This window comes from Pogoniulus pusillus, chromosome 40, assembly GCF_015220805.1.
Source record: "Pogoniulus pusillus isolate bPogPus1 chromosome 40, bPogPus1.pri, whole genome shotgun sequence".
In the NCBI taxonomy this organism is placed as follows: domain Eukaryota; kingdom Metazoa; phylum Chordata; class Aves; order Piciformes; family Lybiidae; genus Pogoniulus; species Pogoniulus pusillus.
In genome coordinates this window covers 4,183,730-4,201,253 of record NC_087303.1, presented here as the reverse complement: position 1 = coordinate 4,201,253, position 17,524 = coordinate 4,183,730, and the positions used below count along the sequence as shown (strand labels likewise).

Here is a 17,524-nt window from a genome sequence, read left to right as displayed (position 1 = left end):
ACGTGCTGGGAACACATCGAACATTCAGCCAGGGTTTGCTTGTGCTAGCCTGCTACCTTTTTATTCCTCCTCAGATCAAGCCTCCTGGGATGGATCAGGGGAGTCAGGAGGGCGTTTGGCACCAAGACAGAGGGACAGGGTCCGGCTCCTTGCCTGTGCTGTGCCTCCCAAGGGTTTCCTGTTGCAGAGGCATTCCCTAACCCTTATCTACGTTTTTCCCTGCCCACGTCGATCGTTTCTGTATCAGCCCTGTTGGAATTAGTCTTTCTGCTTCCTCTTCCTCCTCCTCCTTCTCAGACTTGGGAAGCCTTTGCCAGCTGCTGGCCACCACTTTGGCTGCCTGCAGGCTCCTTAAAAGCCACTAATTTCTTGCTGCCTCCCAGGTCACCCCTTGACCGGCTGAGCTTTTATTGCAGGAGATGCATGAGACCAAGCTCTGTGTGTGTGTGTGTGTGCCCATCTTTAGCTCCAGATCTCCAATTTAATTTGCAGGACAGAGAACTATAAATACAAATGATGTAAGTAGAGGCCATTATGCTGGGAGTCAGAGAGGCATGGAGCTCGCTGACCCAACCGTCCCAACTCTGCACTGGCTTCTCAGATTAGCCTTGCACTTTAATGGGCATCTGAGTTTAACTTTGAAATGTAATACAATAACCTCTGCTGCTAACTGCTGCACCAGGCTCTGCTTCCTTGCTCTGGCAGGAATATCTGTTTAAAACCTGATGAACATCAATGTGTTGTAGCAATGATGTTATTGCAAACAAATGTTGAGCAGGATTTCTTTTGCCTTTTAGGATTCAGCCTGTTCAAACCCACAGAAAAATCCCCTTTTTTTTTCCCACCTTATTTTTTTAATCCTGACTGGTCAGTGCTGCTCTGTTACAGTTTCACCTTTTCCCTCTCCTTTACTTAAGGCTCTTGACTCTTTGCTGGGGTTTGCAAGGATGAAAGGGGAGTGCTGGTGTTTTGTTTTGGCCAGCAAAGGCTTTGCTCTGCTCTTTTGTGTCCGACGCCAGATCTGTTTGCTCAGACACTCAGTTTGGAAATCGAAATTGGGTGTTCAGAGGAAACAATTACTGCAAGCAGCATTTGTGTCCTCGTTTGAGATATTTATAGCTGAACATCTTAAAGCCTGGTCTGTGGGCTCTGTGTACCTCTCTGTGATCTCAGCTCCTCTAACAGTTGCTCTAACCAGGCCCATTTGTTTCCTATAAAAATATACATACATTTAATAAAGCAGGGCAAAAAGGAAGCCTTGAAGAGCATCAAGAATGTGCCTCAGTATTTGCACACTTTAAGGCTGTGCAGTCTGAAAGCTTTAACCAGAGCCATCTCCTTTGTAAAGAATGTAGATAATTTTTTTTTCCTGGCAAAGAGAAAAAAAAAGAAGGAAGGGGTAACCTGATCTGAGTCTGACAGTGTCGTTTCGTTAAGTGCTTCCATCTGTTGCTTGCTATTTCCCTTACTCATGACCTCTCTTTCTCTCTCCCCCTCCTTCTCCTTAGCCCCTTTGAGGAAAGCAAAGTTTGTTGAGAGCCCTCGAATCCCCGAGTCTGAGCTTGGCTCCCCAACACTCTCTTCAGCACAGAAACTGGACGTTGATGCATACTGCCCTGGTAAGCTGCATGCAAAGGCTCTGCCTTAAAGGAGGGAGAAGAGGCAATGCCAGCCCAGAAGTGGTTTTAAATGTAGCAGGGCTCCTTTTCTAGGTGGTTGATTGGACCTTTTCCCCTGCCAGGCTGCACTGGCTGGGGCACTGGCAGAAGCATTAGTTTCTAATTGATACCCATTTAGGTTTGGTACTCGCAGCTTGCGCTTGGCCGCTCTCCCCTCAGAATAATTTAGCAGATCCAGAGAGCTGCTCTTGAGGAGATAAAAATGATCCAATAAACATACTGCTGTAAATTTAAATTTTAATGCTGCTCCTCAGAGGGGCTGGAATGAACCCCACGTTCCAGAACCACCATTACAGCCACTAATGCTGAACTCTGGGATCTCATTTACCTGCGTCCCAGGCAATTGCTTGTTTGATTTGGGTTTTGTTTTCCCCCTTTAAAGAAATTGCTTCTAATTTACATCTCCTCTGGTAATTGCTCTTAAAAGTATACATCTTGCTTCAGGCCTCTGGTTGGAACATAAATAGAAGTGGGTTGTGTCCCTCCCTGCCTCAGCCCTGTGTGCGTGTGATGGTTTGGGCAGGCAGTTGCATTAATCCCTGAGCCCGGGCAGCCCTCCTGCAGCTGGGTGGGTGCTGGGCAACCTTCAGAGAGCTGCAGTTTGCCACCAGCTCCCTGTCCTTGCCTAGATTGTTCCTAATTTGGAAGTAGCAACCTGGGGAGGGTTGGAGGTGCTGCTCTTGGAGGAGGCTGGGACCAGCATCATGTTAAGGCAGCAGTGAGAGTTCCAGGGGGTTTTGTACTGAGTTCTGCAGTTCTCTTCCCTGGCTTTTCATAACCTCACAGCAACCTGAAGAAATATGAAACCCATCCTCTGAAACTTCTGCCTTTACTCCCTGTTAGTGCTGCTCACCAGCATCTTCTGTGTCAACTCTTTTGGTCTCACTGTTTTCCCTTCACAGAGCTCCCTTCCAACCCAATCCATTCTATGAATCCCAGCAGAGTGGGAGTTGGAAGGGATCGTCTAGTCCAGTCCTGCCAGAGAAGAGTTTTCCCTAGTTTATGTCTAGGACAAGCTTTGGATGGAGTAAAAAGATGTTGAGTGTTTTGAAGTGACATGTCAATATGTGACATCTTCTTCAGTCTGTAGCTGCAGTCGAAAAGGTCTTGTTAGTGAATGAGTCTCTGCATTCAGGGTATTGTTGCTTGCTGTGGATGGGGAGCTTGGAGAATGTGCACAATGGGAGGGATTAATTGAATGTTGTCCAAATTTTGAATGTGGGCTTTCTTTAATGCATTGTGTTTGAAAGGGGAATTGTCTTAGGGTAAAAAAAGACAGTCCTTGTGCTTGGAAGTGCCTCCTTGGAGGCTGTGGTTGCTGTGCAAAGTGCTCCTTCTTTTTCAGTCACCATGAATTACAATTAAACTTCTGCTTCAGCAGCCCTTTCTTCTTCTGAGTGAATAGCTTCTACTGTCATGTTTGGAATTGTTATCAATTATAAACTTATTATGATGGCATCTGCAGAGAATTACAATGGGATTGTGAGTTTGGCTTGAAAAAGCCTAAATTCCACATGCCCCTCTGTAGCAGTGGGTCTCACTCGTGTGTCTCTCCCCTTGCCGTGGTGTTTTGAAGGGCAGGGCTCCTGCCAAGCCCAGCAGCAGGCTCTGACAATAGGATCTGTGAGTTTCTTGGCTTTTCTGGTCTCCTCCTCTTGCTGATCTGAAATGAAAAGTGGAGTTTCCTCCTGCCTTGAAATGCCATTAACCACACAGCATCATTAAGGAAGGGAACTACAAACACAGGAGGTTTCACTTAAACGTAAGGGAAAGCTTTCCTGTGATGGGCACTGGAGCAGGCTGCCCAGAGAGGCTGTGGAGTCTCCTTCACTGGAGTGATTGCAAACTCACCTGGATCTGGTGATCCTGGGCAAGCTGCTGTGGGTGACTCTGCCCTAACAGGGAAATTGGACTGGGTGATCTCCAGAGGCCACTTCCAATCCCCTCCATGCTGGGGAAAAAATGTGTGACCAAGAGAGTGGATGTCAGAGATGCTGGTGAGCAGCACTGACTTGGGAGTAAAGGTAGAAACATCAGCTGTTGGCTTTCATATTGCTTCAGCCTGCTAACATGTGAAGGGGAGCAGCTTTCTCCATTGTGTCCATGTGTGCTTGGTGGCCAAGGTCTGAGAAGCCTGAGTTTGCCCAGCTCCTGAGGGTGCATCTTCCAAAGAGTTCAGGCAGGTTTAGATTGGCAGTGTGAGTGATGGGCAGCTGAAGAAGCATTGAAGCAATCTGCTGGGGAAGGCTTTCTGAAGCTGTGCCTAGAAGGAAGTTTGTGGCACACAGTCCTCTCTTTCATCCCTTCTTGCCTCCACTTTGAGCTGCAGTGAGGTGCTGCTGGGCACTCGTCCCATGGATGTTTACTCATCTTCTGCTGTAGAAATGGATTATTCATCTGCCTGGAGTTATGGTTCCTGCTGTGAAAGTGGGGCTGGAGCTTTTACTGGGCTGGAAGGCTGGATTAAAGCAGCTCAGGAGATGAGGAGGAGGTGGCTGAGGAAGGTTTCTTGTGTAAAGAAGTAAAGCAAGAACAAAGATCTGAACAACTCGTGGGGGCCATCCCTGGAGGCATTCAAGAAATGTGTGGACAGGGCAGTTGGGGACATGGCTTCGTGGTGTTGGGTTGATGGTTGGACTCAGTGACCTTAGAGGGTCTTTTCCAAGCAAAATAATCCTAGGATTTTATGACTTTGAGCCTGGGCATAGCATCCAGCTCCTGACAGAGGAAGAGGGACCAGGCAGCAAAGCCTGCAGCCACTGCCTGTAATCAGATTTTACAGCTGCTTTCTTCAGTGCCAGCCTTATTTTAACCATTCTACAGCGTGTGCATGCTGTGAAGGATGGTAGCACACAGTGTTGAATCCCCAGTGTCTCCAGGAACAATGATGTGAGTTGAAAGGGGGAAGAAATTAAGGCTGAGGATATGCTGGAGCCTAGCAATAGAGTGGAGGTGGAGTGGTTTGTAAAGTGATCTCTGACAAGTAATGCAATTAATTACACACTTCAAGGCAGTTTAAAACACTAAACAGCAACGAGGAGAGAACATTATCTACTCTGCATATAAAAATGGTGATTTCAATTGGAGACACCCAGAGATGAGATTTTGCTCAATGTAAAAATGTTTATTTTAAGGCTTCAGGCAAATTTCAGCACGTTCCAGGGAGGTGGTTTCCTGAGCAACCACTGTGCCACCGCTTGGCCTCTCGTGCTGCTGTTGGGAATTGCTGCTTCTGACATCCTGCAGTGGCAATCAGTGTATGAGGTGATGTGCTCCAGACTGCATAACTCTGAGGAAGGAGAAATAGCAACCAGGTGGCAAATGTGGAATCATAGAACCATAGAGCTGTTTGGGTTGGAAGAGACCTTTGAGGTCATCAAGTGCAGCCGCTCAGCCAGAGCTCGCAGTGCTGCTGCCAAGCCACTGCCACTAACCCACGTCCATCAGCACCACGTCCCAGTGTGTTTAAAACACCTCCAGGGATGGTGACTCCACCACCTCCCTGGGCAGCCTCTTCCAGTGCCTGAGGAACCTTTCTGTGAAGTTGTTTTTCCTAATATCCAGCCTGAACCTCCCTTGGCACAACTTGAGGCCAGGGGAGGTGGCGAGGAAGTTCTACCAGCAAGGATATGGTAAGGCTTTAGGCTTGGTATAAAATGCTTTTTGGGTTTATGTTCTTTGCTTTGCTTAAGAAGGTCATTACATTCTGTGAGATGAATTTAATCTATTTCATAGAATCAGGGACACCTCTCAGCTTGACTTGGCTGCTCAGAGCCTCATCCAGCCTGGCCTTGAACACCTCCAGGGAGGAGGCATCCACAGCCTCCTTGAGCAACTTGTTCCAGAGTCTCACCACTCTTGCACGGAAAAACTTCTTCCTAAGATCCAGTCTAACTCTGCTCTGCCTCAGCTTCAAACCATTCTCCTTGTCCTGTCTCTAGGCACCCTCAGGAAAAGTCCCTCTGCAACCCTCCTGTAGGATCCCTTCAGGTACTGGAAGGCAACTCCAAGGTTCCCCTGGAGTCTTCTCCAGGCTGAACACCCCCAGCTCCCTCAGCCTATCCTCCCAGCAGAGCTGCTCCAGCCCTTGGATTATCATTGTGGCCTCTTCTGGACTCACTCCAGCAGCTCTGTGTCCTTCTTATGCTGGAGACACCACAACTGGATGCAGCACTGGAGGTGGGGGTCTCACAGCGACCTTCAAGCCTCCCTTGTTTAACTACTGAACCTTCTCTGCAAGGATTTGGTGTAAGCCACACTTGAATGTGTACTATTTCCTCCCCAGATCTGCCAGACCTCAGCCCTCCTGCCTGGTGGCACTGCTTGTGCAGAGAGTGGTGGCCTGGCTTCTTCGTGCTGCTTCCTTGTGTGGCACCAGGACATCTTGCTCTGAGCTGCTTTTCCTGTTTTTCCCATGGGAGTTAAAACATGGTTTGACTTCCAAGTGCTGAGGAAAGCTGCTGGAAGCAGCCTGAGATGGATGATGCTTTCAGGCCATTGCCTTTTGTCTCAGATCAATGTTTGCAGTTGCATTTGGTGTGATTTATTGCCTTGCCGTTAGGTTTCAAAGGCTAAGTGCGTTATGACATTATCTTTTAATTTGATTAAATTCCTCTTCAGAAATTTTTTGGGACACAAATCTTCAGTGTCTGGTCAGGGGATGGTTGCTTGCTGCACATTAGGCTGGCAGACATCTGTTTCCAGTCCTGATTGAGTTAGGTACCGCAGCGGTGCCACCACCACGGAGAGCAGAGGGTGATTTACTGTCACAGCCTCGTTGGTGATCAGCTCCTGGCTCCTTGTTCTCTTTCCTTTGGGTAAAGAATGGTTTGTGTTGATGTCTGCTTGCTGCTGCTGCTGCTTTCCTTTTGTCATGTAAAATGAGTGGCTTTCACCTGACACAAGCCACACACTTCTCTGGAACACAGCAGAGCATTTCTCTGGTGTCAGAAGGACTTCCCCATCTGCTCTGCCCTGCTCAGACCTTGTCCAGAGTACTGGGGCCAGTTCTGGCTCCCCGGGTCAAGAAAGACAGGGAACTGCTTGAGAGAGCACAGCAAAGGGCTACAGAGAGGATGAGGGGACTGGAACATCTCAGGATGAAAGGCTGGGAGACTTGGGGTGATTTAGCCTGGAGAAGAGCAGCCTGAGGGGGATCTCAAGGCTTCAAGGAGACCTTCCAGTGACCTTCCAGCATCCGAAGGGGGCTACAGGCAGGCTGGGGAAGGACTATTGACAAGGTCTTGTAATGACAGGATGAGGGGTAATGGGTTTAAACTGGCAGCAGGGAGATTTAAACTGGATGTTAGGAGGAAGTTCTTTTCAGGAAGGATGGTGAGACACTGGCACAGGTTGTCCAGCGAGGCTGTGGCTGCTCCCTCCATGGAGGTGTTCAGGACCAGGTTGGATGAGGCCCTGAGTGACCTGTTCTAGTGGGAGGTGTCCCTGCCTATGGCAGGGGGTTGGAACTGGCTGAGCTTTGAGGTCTCTTCCAGCCAAAACATTCTATGGTGATGCTCATCAGTGCTTCAAAGGTGAGTGTCAGGAGGGTGGGACCAGGCTTTTTCTAGTGGTGCCCACTAACAGGACAGGTGATGGGCACAAACCTGAACATAGGAAGTTCCATCTGAACATGAGGAGGAGCTTCTTTGTGTTGAGGGTGGTGGAGCAGTGGAAGAGGCTGCCCAGAGAGGTTGTGAAGTCTCCATCTCTAGAGTCATTCCAAACCCACCTGGACACCATCCTGTGCAGCCTGCTCTGGGTAAGCCTGTTCTGTCAGTGGGGCTGGGCTAGAGACTTTCCAGAGGTCCTTTCCAACCCCTACCATCCTGGGATTCTGTGTCTTTAAGGAGGACTGCCTGGAGCAGTTTTGTGCTCTGATGTGCCACGATCAAGATACAGGCAGGGAGCCAAAAAAAACCCCACGAAACCCCAAACAAATTCAGCCAGCAGGAGCCTTGTCCAACCTCTGTCATCCTGGGCAGGGATGAATTGAGAGGAAGGCAAAGGAATAATCCAACCAACCACGGCCTGACAAATGGTTTCACTGTTGAGTCTTGTGGCTGTCCCAGCATTATCAAGCCCACTGACCTGAAGGGAATGGGAAATGGTTGTGAGCAGCCCTAATTGCAGGAGAGTCCTGGCAGTTTGGTGAGGCTGTTGCTATGGAAGCAATTGATGTCTCTGGGGCTTTTCTTGGGAGGACAATGCTGAGTTCTTCTGCTCTATTGAGAGGTGCAAACAGCTCCAGAATACAGTCACCGAATCACAGAATGGTAGAGGTTGGCAGTGACCTGGGCATCACCTAGCCCAACTCCCCTGCTAACACAGGTGAGCCTACATCAGGGGGTACAGGAATGCTTTCAGGTGGCTCTTGAAAGTCTCCAGAGGAGACTTCACAATCTCTCTGTGCAGTCTCTTCAGAAAACTTACCACCCCCCCCACCCAATAAACCAAACCCAAACAATTCCCATCCTGGCCTGAGATTCTGATTCTGAGAGAGGACTGATGAAGATGTTTGTACAGCTCCAGGTGTGTTTGGAATTAGCCGTAGAGCACTTGCTGTTAGCTGTGCTTGGGTTTGCAGCAAGGAGAAACTTCTTATGGTCAAGTTTATGCAAAGATGGCATCAGCTGCCCTGAGCTCTTCTCTGTAGGAATCTTTCTGGAGGCACCACCTTAGAATCATAGAATCAACCAGATTGGAAGAGACCTCCAGGCTCATCCAGCCCAACCTAGCGCCCAGCCCTGCCCAGTCAACCAGACCATGGCACTAAGTGCCCCAGCCAGGCTTGGCTTCAACACTTTCAGGCACGGCGACTCCACCACCTCCCTGGGCAGCCCATTCCAATGTCAATCACTCTCTCTGCCAGCAACTTCCTCCTAACTTCCAGCCTAGACCTTCCCTGGCACAACTTGAGACTCTGTCCCCTTGTTCTGTTGCTGGTTGCCTGGCAGCAGAGCCCAACCTCAGCTGGCTACAGCCTCCCTTCAGGTAGATGTAGACAGCAATGAAGTCTGCCCTGAGCCTCCTCTTCTGCAGGCTGCACACCCCCAGCTCCCTCAGCCTCTCCTCATAGGGTTTGTGTTCCAGCCTCTCACCAGCTTTGTTGCCCTTCTCTCAACACCTTCCAGCACCTCAACATCTCTCTTGAATTCAGGAGCCCAGAACTGGACACAACACTCAAGGGGTGGCCTGAGCAGTGCTGAGCACAGGGGCAGAAGAAGCTCCCTTGTCCTGCTGCCCACACTGCTCCTGATGCAGGCCAGGATGCCATTGGCTCTCTTGGCCACCTGGGCACACACCTTGGAGAGCCCAGGAGAGCAGTGGGTAGATAACCTGTAGTGCTCCTTCCTCATCATTACATCTGCTGAGGTTTGAGCACCTGGCAGCTGCAGAACCATCTGTAACCTTCTCACCCTTTGGTTCTCCAGCAAAGAACTGTCCAAGTTTGAAGTGTTGTGCCTACTGCCAAAGCTTATAACCTGGGTAGCTCCTGCAGCATGTTTCTCATCAGACAGTTTAGCAGCAGAATTCCCTGCAGCCTGGCACCTCTGGCTGCCCCTCCTGATGGATCCCAGCAAGTCTAATTGAGTTGGTTTGCTTCTTCAAACAAGGGAGGGTGCTTGCAGTTGGCCTGGTGGGAAACTGTGACTTCTGTTGGGCTAACTATTTGCCTTGTGGAATGTTTACAGCATTTTGACTTGACAGTGAGTAAATGTGGCCATGCCAAACCAGCCCTGTGGAGTTTGCAACTGTTGGTGCTGGGCCTGCAGAGATCAGTGTGAAGCCTCCTTTTCTTTCACAGGCAGCAAGATGTGCTTGATAGGAGACTTCTTTGGTGTGGATGGAGCATCAGAGCCTTTTCCTGTACTGTGTGCTTAGCCTTTTCATTGCTGATGGACAACATCAGGCAAGATGATGTTGGATGGACAACATCAGGCACTCACTCTTGTTGAGTGTGTGACTCTGGGCAGAGGAGTTTCCTCTCCTAGTTTATGATGTGTAAAACCTAGGCCAGCCTGAATGGCTGCATTTGATGCTCCCAAATATCCCAACCTGGGCAGTGTGACTGCAAAACCAGGATGGTCTTTGAAGGTACTCTGGAGCTCTAAGGTCAGTCAGGAACCATGCTGGGAAGCTGATGGGTAGCTTTTGTCTTTGTTACTGGTGGAGGTCACTGTTTAGCTCCAGGCTTGTGTTCCAGTGCTGACCGTCCACCCCAGTTAGCTGCCTCTGAGTGTAGAGTTCTGTGCTTTGGCTGCATCAAAACTGAGGATTTGGTAAGCTCAGGAACTGTCTCAGTAGCTGATATATGTGGAATGATTGCAGGTCTTGGACTGTTATCCCAGTGTAGAGCTCCAGCACTGTCTCTGTAGTCCTTGCATGTTCAAATGCCTTCTTACCACCTTATCTACAGGTGGCTCCACGTTCATCTCCTTGGTTAGCTGAATGTTTCCTTCTGTAAAGCCAAATTACTTGTCAGAGATGGGACAAAGGAATGGCTAATAATGGAACTTGTCTCCATATCTTTCTCCAGAGCCACTGGACCTTCTAGGGACAGATGACTCACCTAGAATTGCAGACTGAAGCAGCTTCACTTCTGGCTTCAGACAGCAGAGCATTGATTTATCTCTAATGTAATGTGTTTTGCAAAGGGACAAAGCATCCTGTCTCAGACCAAGAAATCATTTATAGTTGGAATGGGTGTGAGTTGATTGGTTTTTTTGCCCTGTAGGTAACAGGTAGCAAATTTGTCTCTGTGCTTGTCTTCTGCTTAATTTCTTTTGGACTATTTATTGTGCTTGGTCATCAAAGGCATCTACTGCCCTCGTCCTGCTGAAATCCTCAGCCATTTCTCCAGCTTCAGGATCCCAATTTATTGCTGCCAGAATTGGTAAAATGTGCCTTTTGAACTCCCAGCAGTGCTGCTCAGCTTTTGCTCAGGCCTCTGGAGCAGAACAATGTCTTCATCAAGAGTCACAGGAGCAGTGGTCTGCACTTGGCTTTAGAATTAGCAATCCTAGCCCAGACTAAGTCACTGTCCCCAGGTTGGCCTCTCCTTGGCAGAAAAGACTCCTCAGTCCTTGCAGTCAGGGGAAGATACTGCCTGTCAAATGAGATTTGGGAAGTCATTTTGACTCTGTTCATCTAGTGGTGATTCTCTTTCTACTCAGCATCTGTCAGGCTGAGTTAGCTGTGCAGCAGGACGTGATGGGTGGTGGCTGCAAGTCTGAGGGTCCCTGGGGGGGATGGCAACCCTGACCTGTTGGTGACAGTGCTGTCCTAGTTGTCTCTGGGCTCCTGCTGCTGGTGCTGTTGATGCCTTCACACAAGCCTCATCTTCCATCGTGGCTCCTGGAGTTGTTGAGCTCTCAGTAGTTCACAGGCTCACAGGATGTTAAGGCTTGGAAGGGACCCAGGGAGATCATCGAGTCCAACCATCCAGAGCAGGACAATGCTATCTAACACAGATCACAGAGGAACACATCCAGACAGGCCTGGAAAGTCTTCAGAGTAGGAGACTCCACAACCTCCCTTGGGAGCCTGTTCCAGTGCTTTGGTACCCTTACAGTAAAGAAGTTCTCCCTTGTGTTGAACTGGAATCTCTTGTGCTGCAGTTGATGCACATTGCTCCTTGTCCTATCCCCGGGAGCAGTGAGCAGAGCCTGTCCTAACAGCCCTCAGATACTTATCAACATTTATCAAATCCCCTCTAAGTCTTCTTTTCTCCAGACTAAGCAGCCCCAGGTCCCTCAGCCTCTCCTCACCAGCCATGCCCTCCAGTCCCCTCATCATCCTCATAGCCCTCCACTGCACCTTCTCCAGCAGGTCCCTGTCCCTCTGCAAATGGGGAGCCCAAAACTGAACACAGTATTCATAGTTCAATAGCTGAGTCAAGTGTGAAGTTAGCCTTGGCCTTATGTTTCTGCCTGTTGGGGGATGCCAAGCAGGGCAAAAAGGAAGGAAATGATGGTGACTGGAGTTTGCTGTCATGGTTGTGCCATGTCTCCTTTCCCTTCTAGCTCAGCCATTTATTTCCTAATGCTTTGCTATCTAGAGGAGGTAATTAGGAATTCTACTCCTGTTTTTCCTTACAGTGTTTTGACAAACTTTCCAGTGCCTGAAGGGACCTACAAGAAAGCTGAGGAAAGGTTGAGGGAGCTGGGGGTGTTCAGCCTGGAGAAGAGGAGGTTCAGGGGAGCCCTTACTGCTCTCTGCAACTACCTGAAAGGAGGCCGTAGCCATGTGGGGTCTGTGTCTTCTGCCAGGCAATAAGAGGACACAGAACAAGAGGACACAGTCTCAAGCTATGCCAGGGCAGGTTTAAGCTGGATAGTAGGAAGAAGTTCTTCACAGAAAGAGAGATTGGCATTGGAGTGGGCTGCTTGGGCAGGTAGTGGAGTCACCATCCCTGGAGGTGTTTGAAAGGAGGCTGCACGAGGCACTTAGTGCTAGGGTTTAGTTAATTAGAAGGTGTTAGGGGATAGGTTGGAATTGATGATCTCAAAGGTCTTTTCCAACCTGCTTGATTCTGTGATTCTGTGGCTTTTGACAAGGGTTTGTAGTGATAGAACAAGGGGGAAGGGATTGAAGATGGAAGAGGGGAGATTAAGACTGGAGATTAGGAAGAAATTCTTGACAGTGAAGGTGGTCAGACACTGGAACAAGTTATCCAGGGATGTGGATGCTCCCTCCCTGGAGATGCTCAAGGTCAGGTTAGATGAGGCTTTGAGCAACCTGGGCTGGTGGGAGGTGTCCCTGCCCATGGCAGAGAAGTTGGAACTGGATGATCTTTAAGGTCCCTTCCAACCCAACCCATTCTGTGATGCTGATTTGCTTCAACTCAGTGTGGAGGCCAGAGCCTCACTGTTCCTGTGATCAGCCCTAACAACAGAAGGAGGAAACTGCTCAATCCTCCCATCAGCCTGGTTCCCATGTCCTGATGTGTACATGAGGCCAGTGGATGCTTTTCTTTCTGCCCCGTGCAGCAAGTGCTTGAACTTCAGCAGTGCTATGGAGAGCTTCTCCTGGCTGGAAATATGCAGCTCTCTGAAAGCCGCACCATTACTCCTGCTCTCCTACCAGTTGCCTTGACTTCCTCACCCTCCTCAGGGCTGCAGAACAAGAACTTCTTTATTCTTATCCAGTGGGAATGTTGTTCCCATTGCTGTAATTTGTTTTGCTGTGGGTGTCCCCCCCCTACCCCCAGCCTGTCTGTCCTGTCCCGTGGGCAGCGCAGCTGCGGTCGGACACTGAAGAAAGGAGATCAATTTGCTGCGAGCCTCCTGCACCACGGGAAGATTGGCTAATTTGTTAAGCAGCATTTTTGGCATCTTATGTCACTAATTATTTGACTCCTAATGGCCTGAGAAAGAATTGTTTGGAATCCAAACAGGGGCATTTTGACCAGCTGCCAGCATGCAAGCACAGCTTTGCTGGGAGGCACTGACGGTGCCGTTGTGTCTTCATCGTCCTCCTCATCGTCCTGCAGCTTACTGCAGGATCCAAACTTGTATCACAGTGTCACAGTGTCACAGTATCATCAGGGTTGGAAGAGACCTCACAGATCATCAAGTCCAACCCTTTAGCACAGAGCTCAAGGCCAGACCATGGCACCAAGTGCCACGTCCAGTCCTGCCTTGAACAGCTCCAGGGACGGCGACTCCACCACCTCCCCGGGCAGCCCATTCCAGTGTCCAATGACTCTCTCAGTGAAGAACTTTCTCCTCACCTCCAGCCTAAATTTCCCCTGGCACAGCCTGAGGCTGTGTCCTCTTGTTCTGGTGCTGGCCACCTGAGAGAAGAGAGCAACCTCCTCCTGGCCACAACCACCCCTCAGGTAGTTGTAGACAGCAATAAGGTCTGCCCTGAGCCTCCTCTTCTCCAGGCTAACCAATCCCAGCTCCCTCAGCCTATCCTCATAGGGCTTCTGCTTGAGGCCTCTCTCCAGCCTCGTGGCCCTTCTCTCGACACACTCAAGCATTTTGTGTTTGGTCTGGAACTGTAGCAGCCTTCCTCTTGGCTGCTTTGTTTGCTGGTTCTTCTTGGTGTCCCCATTGCTCTGCGGAAGTCTTGTCCCACCACACATACTGGCGTCTGGAGCAGGTCCCTCCTGCTGTCCCCTCTGGCTGCCAGCAGAACCTGCCTGGAGCAGCGTGTTGGGCACCATGGTGTTGTTCCTGGGCTCCCTGCTTTGTTCCTGGGCTCCCTGCTGTATTCCTGGCCCCTCTGGGCATGTGTTTTGCTTGCCCAGCAAGAGGAGATGTGTGTGGTTACCTGCATGGCTGTCTCACTTTGGTAACTTCAGTGCTGTGTTTCCACCCCAGTTGCAGAGATGATCTTTTCCAATCCCAATAATTCTGTGCTTCTGTACCCATGTGGTCTTTACAGATAAAATCCTAAGGTGATTGTACAGAATGATGGAACAATTTCTGGAGGTTTCCTGCAATGTATTTTTTGTTGCTGTTAGTTAATCAGGACTGACTGGGGCCTGGATGTAGGGGAGCTGACTGCCCACAGGGACCTGCCTGCAGAATCATAGAATCAACCAGGTTGGAAGAGACCTCCAAGATCATCCAGTCCAACCTAGCACCCAGCCCTATCCAGTCAACCAGACCATGGCACCAAGTGCCTCATCTAGTCTCATCTTGAAGACCTCCAGGGATGGTGCCTCTACCACCTCCCTGGACAGCCCATTCCAATGGGAAATCACTCTCTCTGTGAAGAGATTTGGTTGGACCCTTCTCTGTGAGGTTCACACATTGCAGAATTCCCACTGCTGATAGACTCATCCCAGAAGCTTCAGAAGAGGATTTTTGCAAGGTTCTGTGGAAGTCCTGCCACTGTCTGAGGGCTGCCCTCGTTGCTGCTGAGAAGGATGTGCAGGGCAGTGCTGGGAGGATGGAGCCAGGCTCTGCTCAGTGATGTCCAGTGGTAGCACAAGGGGCAGTGGGGGCAAGCTGCAGCAGAGGATGTGCCATAGGAACAGAAGGAAGAACTTTTTCACTGTGAGGGTGCTGGGACCCTGGAGTAGGCTGCTCAGAGAGGTTGTGGAGTCTCCTTCTTTAGAGACTTTCAAAACCCACCTGGATGTATTCCTGTGTGCCCTGCCCTGGGTGATCCTGCTCTGGCAAGGGGGTAGGACTGGATGACTTTTTGAGGTCCTTTCCAGCCCCTAAGAGTGTGTGATTCTGGGACTCTGTTTGCATTGTGAGCTTATTTGTTCTCCATCACACCAGCAGAGATCAGGCAGCTGCTGCTTGCTGCTTTCTGCTTTCTTCCTGGCTCTCCACAGCCTTGGTGCTTCTCTTGTGTGTGTACCAGAGACTTGTACCAGGTTTATGATGTGACAAATGGTCAGAGGAGGGAACGTGAGAGGTGTTGTGAGACAGTTGCTGAAGTGAAGGGAGCAGTTTGGGTGGATGCTGTGTGACCTGCCTCATTCAGCAAAATCAATGGAGAAAAGCCCTGCCAGTGTTTTGCTCAGGTTTTGGCAAACAAATTGTACTTGAAGGGAGAATTTCTTCTTATTTTTAATATGACTCATGTTAGAAAAAAACCTCTGCATCAATCAGAGTGTGAGATCATAGTCATAGAATGGTTTCGGTTGGAAGGGACCTCAAAGCTCAGCCAATTCCAATCCCCTGCTGTAGGCAGAGACACCTCCCACTGGAACAGGTTGCTCACAGCCTCATCCAGCCTGGCCTTGAACACCTTCAGGGAAGGAGCATCCACAGCCTCCCTGGGCAACCTGTGCCAGTGTCTCACTACCCTCACTGGAAGGAACTTCCTCCTAACATCCAGTTTCAACCTCTCTTCTGCCACTTTAAACCCATTCCATTCCTCCTCCTCCTGATACTACAAGACCTTGTCAATAGTCCCTCCCCAGCCCTCCTGGAGCCCCCTTCAGATCCTGCAAGGCCACTCCAAGCTCTCCTGGAAGCCTTCTCTTCTCCAGGCTGCTGAGCCCCAACTCTTGTATCCTGTCCTCATAGCAGAGCTGCTGCAGCCCTCTCAGTATCTTGGTGGCCTCCTCTGCACTGGCTCCAACACTTCCATGTCCTGCTTGTGTTGAGGGCTGCAGAACTGCACCCAGGACTGCAGGTGGGGTCTGAAGAGAGCAGAGCCAAGGGGCAGAATCCCTTCCCTTGCCCTTTGCCCACACTGCTCTTGCTGTAGCCCAGCACAGGGTTGTGTCTGGGCTGCACTCACACTGCAGGCTCCTATGGAGCTTTGCATCAGCTCAGACCCCCAGGGCCTGTTCCTCAGGACTGCTCTCAGCCATTCCCAGCCTGAAGTTGTGCTTGGGATTGTGCCCACCCAGGTGCAGGACCTTACATTTGGCCTTGTTGAATGTCATGAGGTTGTCCAGGGCACAGCTCTGCAGCCTGCCCAGGCACCTCTGGATGGATCCCTGCCCTCTATCAAGTCGACTGTGCCACGGAGCTTGGTGTCATCTGCACACTTGCTGAGGCTGCACTGATTCCTCTGTCCATATCACTGACAAAGATGTTAAACAGCACTGGTCCTAGCACTGACCCCTGAGATCCCATCCTCAAACCTGTCTGGAATAGAAGGTCAGTTCAAAGAGCTCAAAATCAAACACCCAACAACTCCACTGAAGAGCCAAGGCTTTGGGCAGCCCCTGTTTGAGGGGGTTGTGTGGTGGAGCTGGGTGCACTGCTCCATGTTTATGCTCAGCTGATGATTTTTCTCTAGACAGAAAATGCCACAGCTGTAGAGGAAAGGATGAAGCCATCTCTGCTTTCCAGCACTGAGGGCTCACTGCCCTGGTCACAGTGTCCTTCATATCTGAAATTGCTCAGGAAGCTTTTCAGGGATCTAAGTGTAAATCTGCTTTTAGGAACTGTTCCACATGCCCAGGCCTCTACTGATGATAATTGTGGCTCTTTTGTTTTTTTCATGTGTCAGTGCACTGAATCTCCTCTCTTTTCCCCCATTCCCTTTCCACTGGTGCTTAAATGGGAGCTGAAATCCAGGAACATTCATCCCTAGATGTGCCTGCAGAGGGAGTTTTAAAATCTAAACCATGAAATGCATTGAATTAGATTTTCTGATAGCATTGAAATGACTTTTGCTGCCTATCTCTGGCTCATTGTGGTGGCTGATTAACAGTCTGCTGGAAGGAACATTCAAGGACAGCAGCAGCAGAGACAGTGAGATGGGATGGGATGGGGAAGCAGTGTGCAGAGGAGAGTTCCTTCTGTTGGAGGAGGCATCTGTGGAAGTCCTGCTAGAGACTGACCTAGCACAGTTAATGATGGCAGTGGTTGCAGTTTCTTCCAGACAGAGCAGCAACAGCCCCCAAAAGAAGGAGAGCTGGAGCAGTCTGTGGGGCACAGGTTGAGTCAGAACTGGTTTGAGCACCTTCAGGGTTCACTGTTGGTGTTTTGGTTGGCTGGAGGGCTTTGGTGGCAGCATATTAGGAGAAGGTCTCTCCTTTGCCACCTGTCTGTGGTGGGATGTAAGTTGGTGGGACCATTTTCTACTAAACAGCTGAATCCCAGACAGGTTTGGGTGGGAAGGGATCTTTAAAGGTCATCCATCCCACCCCCTGCAGTCAGCAGGGACATCTGCAACTAGAGCAGGTTGCTCAGAACCCCAAACAACCTGACCTGGAATGGTTCTAGGGATGAGGCATCCCTCACCTCTCTGGGCAACCTGGGCTGGGGCCTCACCAGCCTCACAGTGAAGAACTTCCTAATATCTCCCCTCTTGCAGTTTGAAGCCATCACTGCTCACTCCATCACCACTCTTCCCTGGTGGAAGTCCCTCTCCAGCTTTCTTGTAGGCCTCCTTGCAATGCTGTAGAGCAGCAAGAG

General features: G+C 50.0%; 1 protein-coding gene across 12 annotated transcripts in view; it reads left to right on the top strand.

Moving 5' to 3' along the window:
* TANC2 (tetratricopeptide repeat, ankyrin repeat and coiled-coil containing 2) overlaps nucleotides 1-17,524 on the top strand; it is a 327,280-nt gene that overhangs the window by 152,953 nt on the left and 156,803 nt on the right. For 8 of the 12 annotated variants that reach the window (XM_064174070.1, XM_064174066.1, XM_064174065.1 and 5 more), the window contains one exon: nucleotides 1,509-1,619. The exons of 3 other annotated variants lie outside the window; for them this stretch is intronic. In XM_064174070.1, coding sequence (XP_064030140.1) covers nucleotides 1,509-1,619 — 111 coding nt within the window. Of the gene's footprint in view, nucleotides 1-1,020; nucleotides 1,139-1,508; nucleotides 1,620-17,524 lie in introns of those variants that run through there. One more of the 12 variants, XM_064174073.1, reaches the window with a different exon arrangement.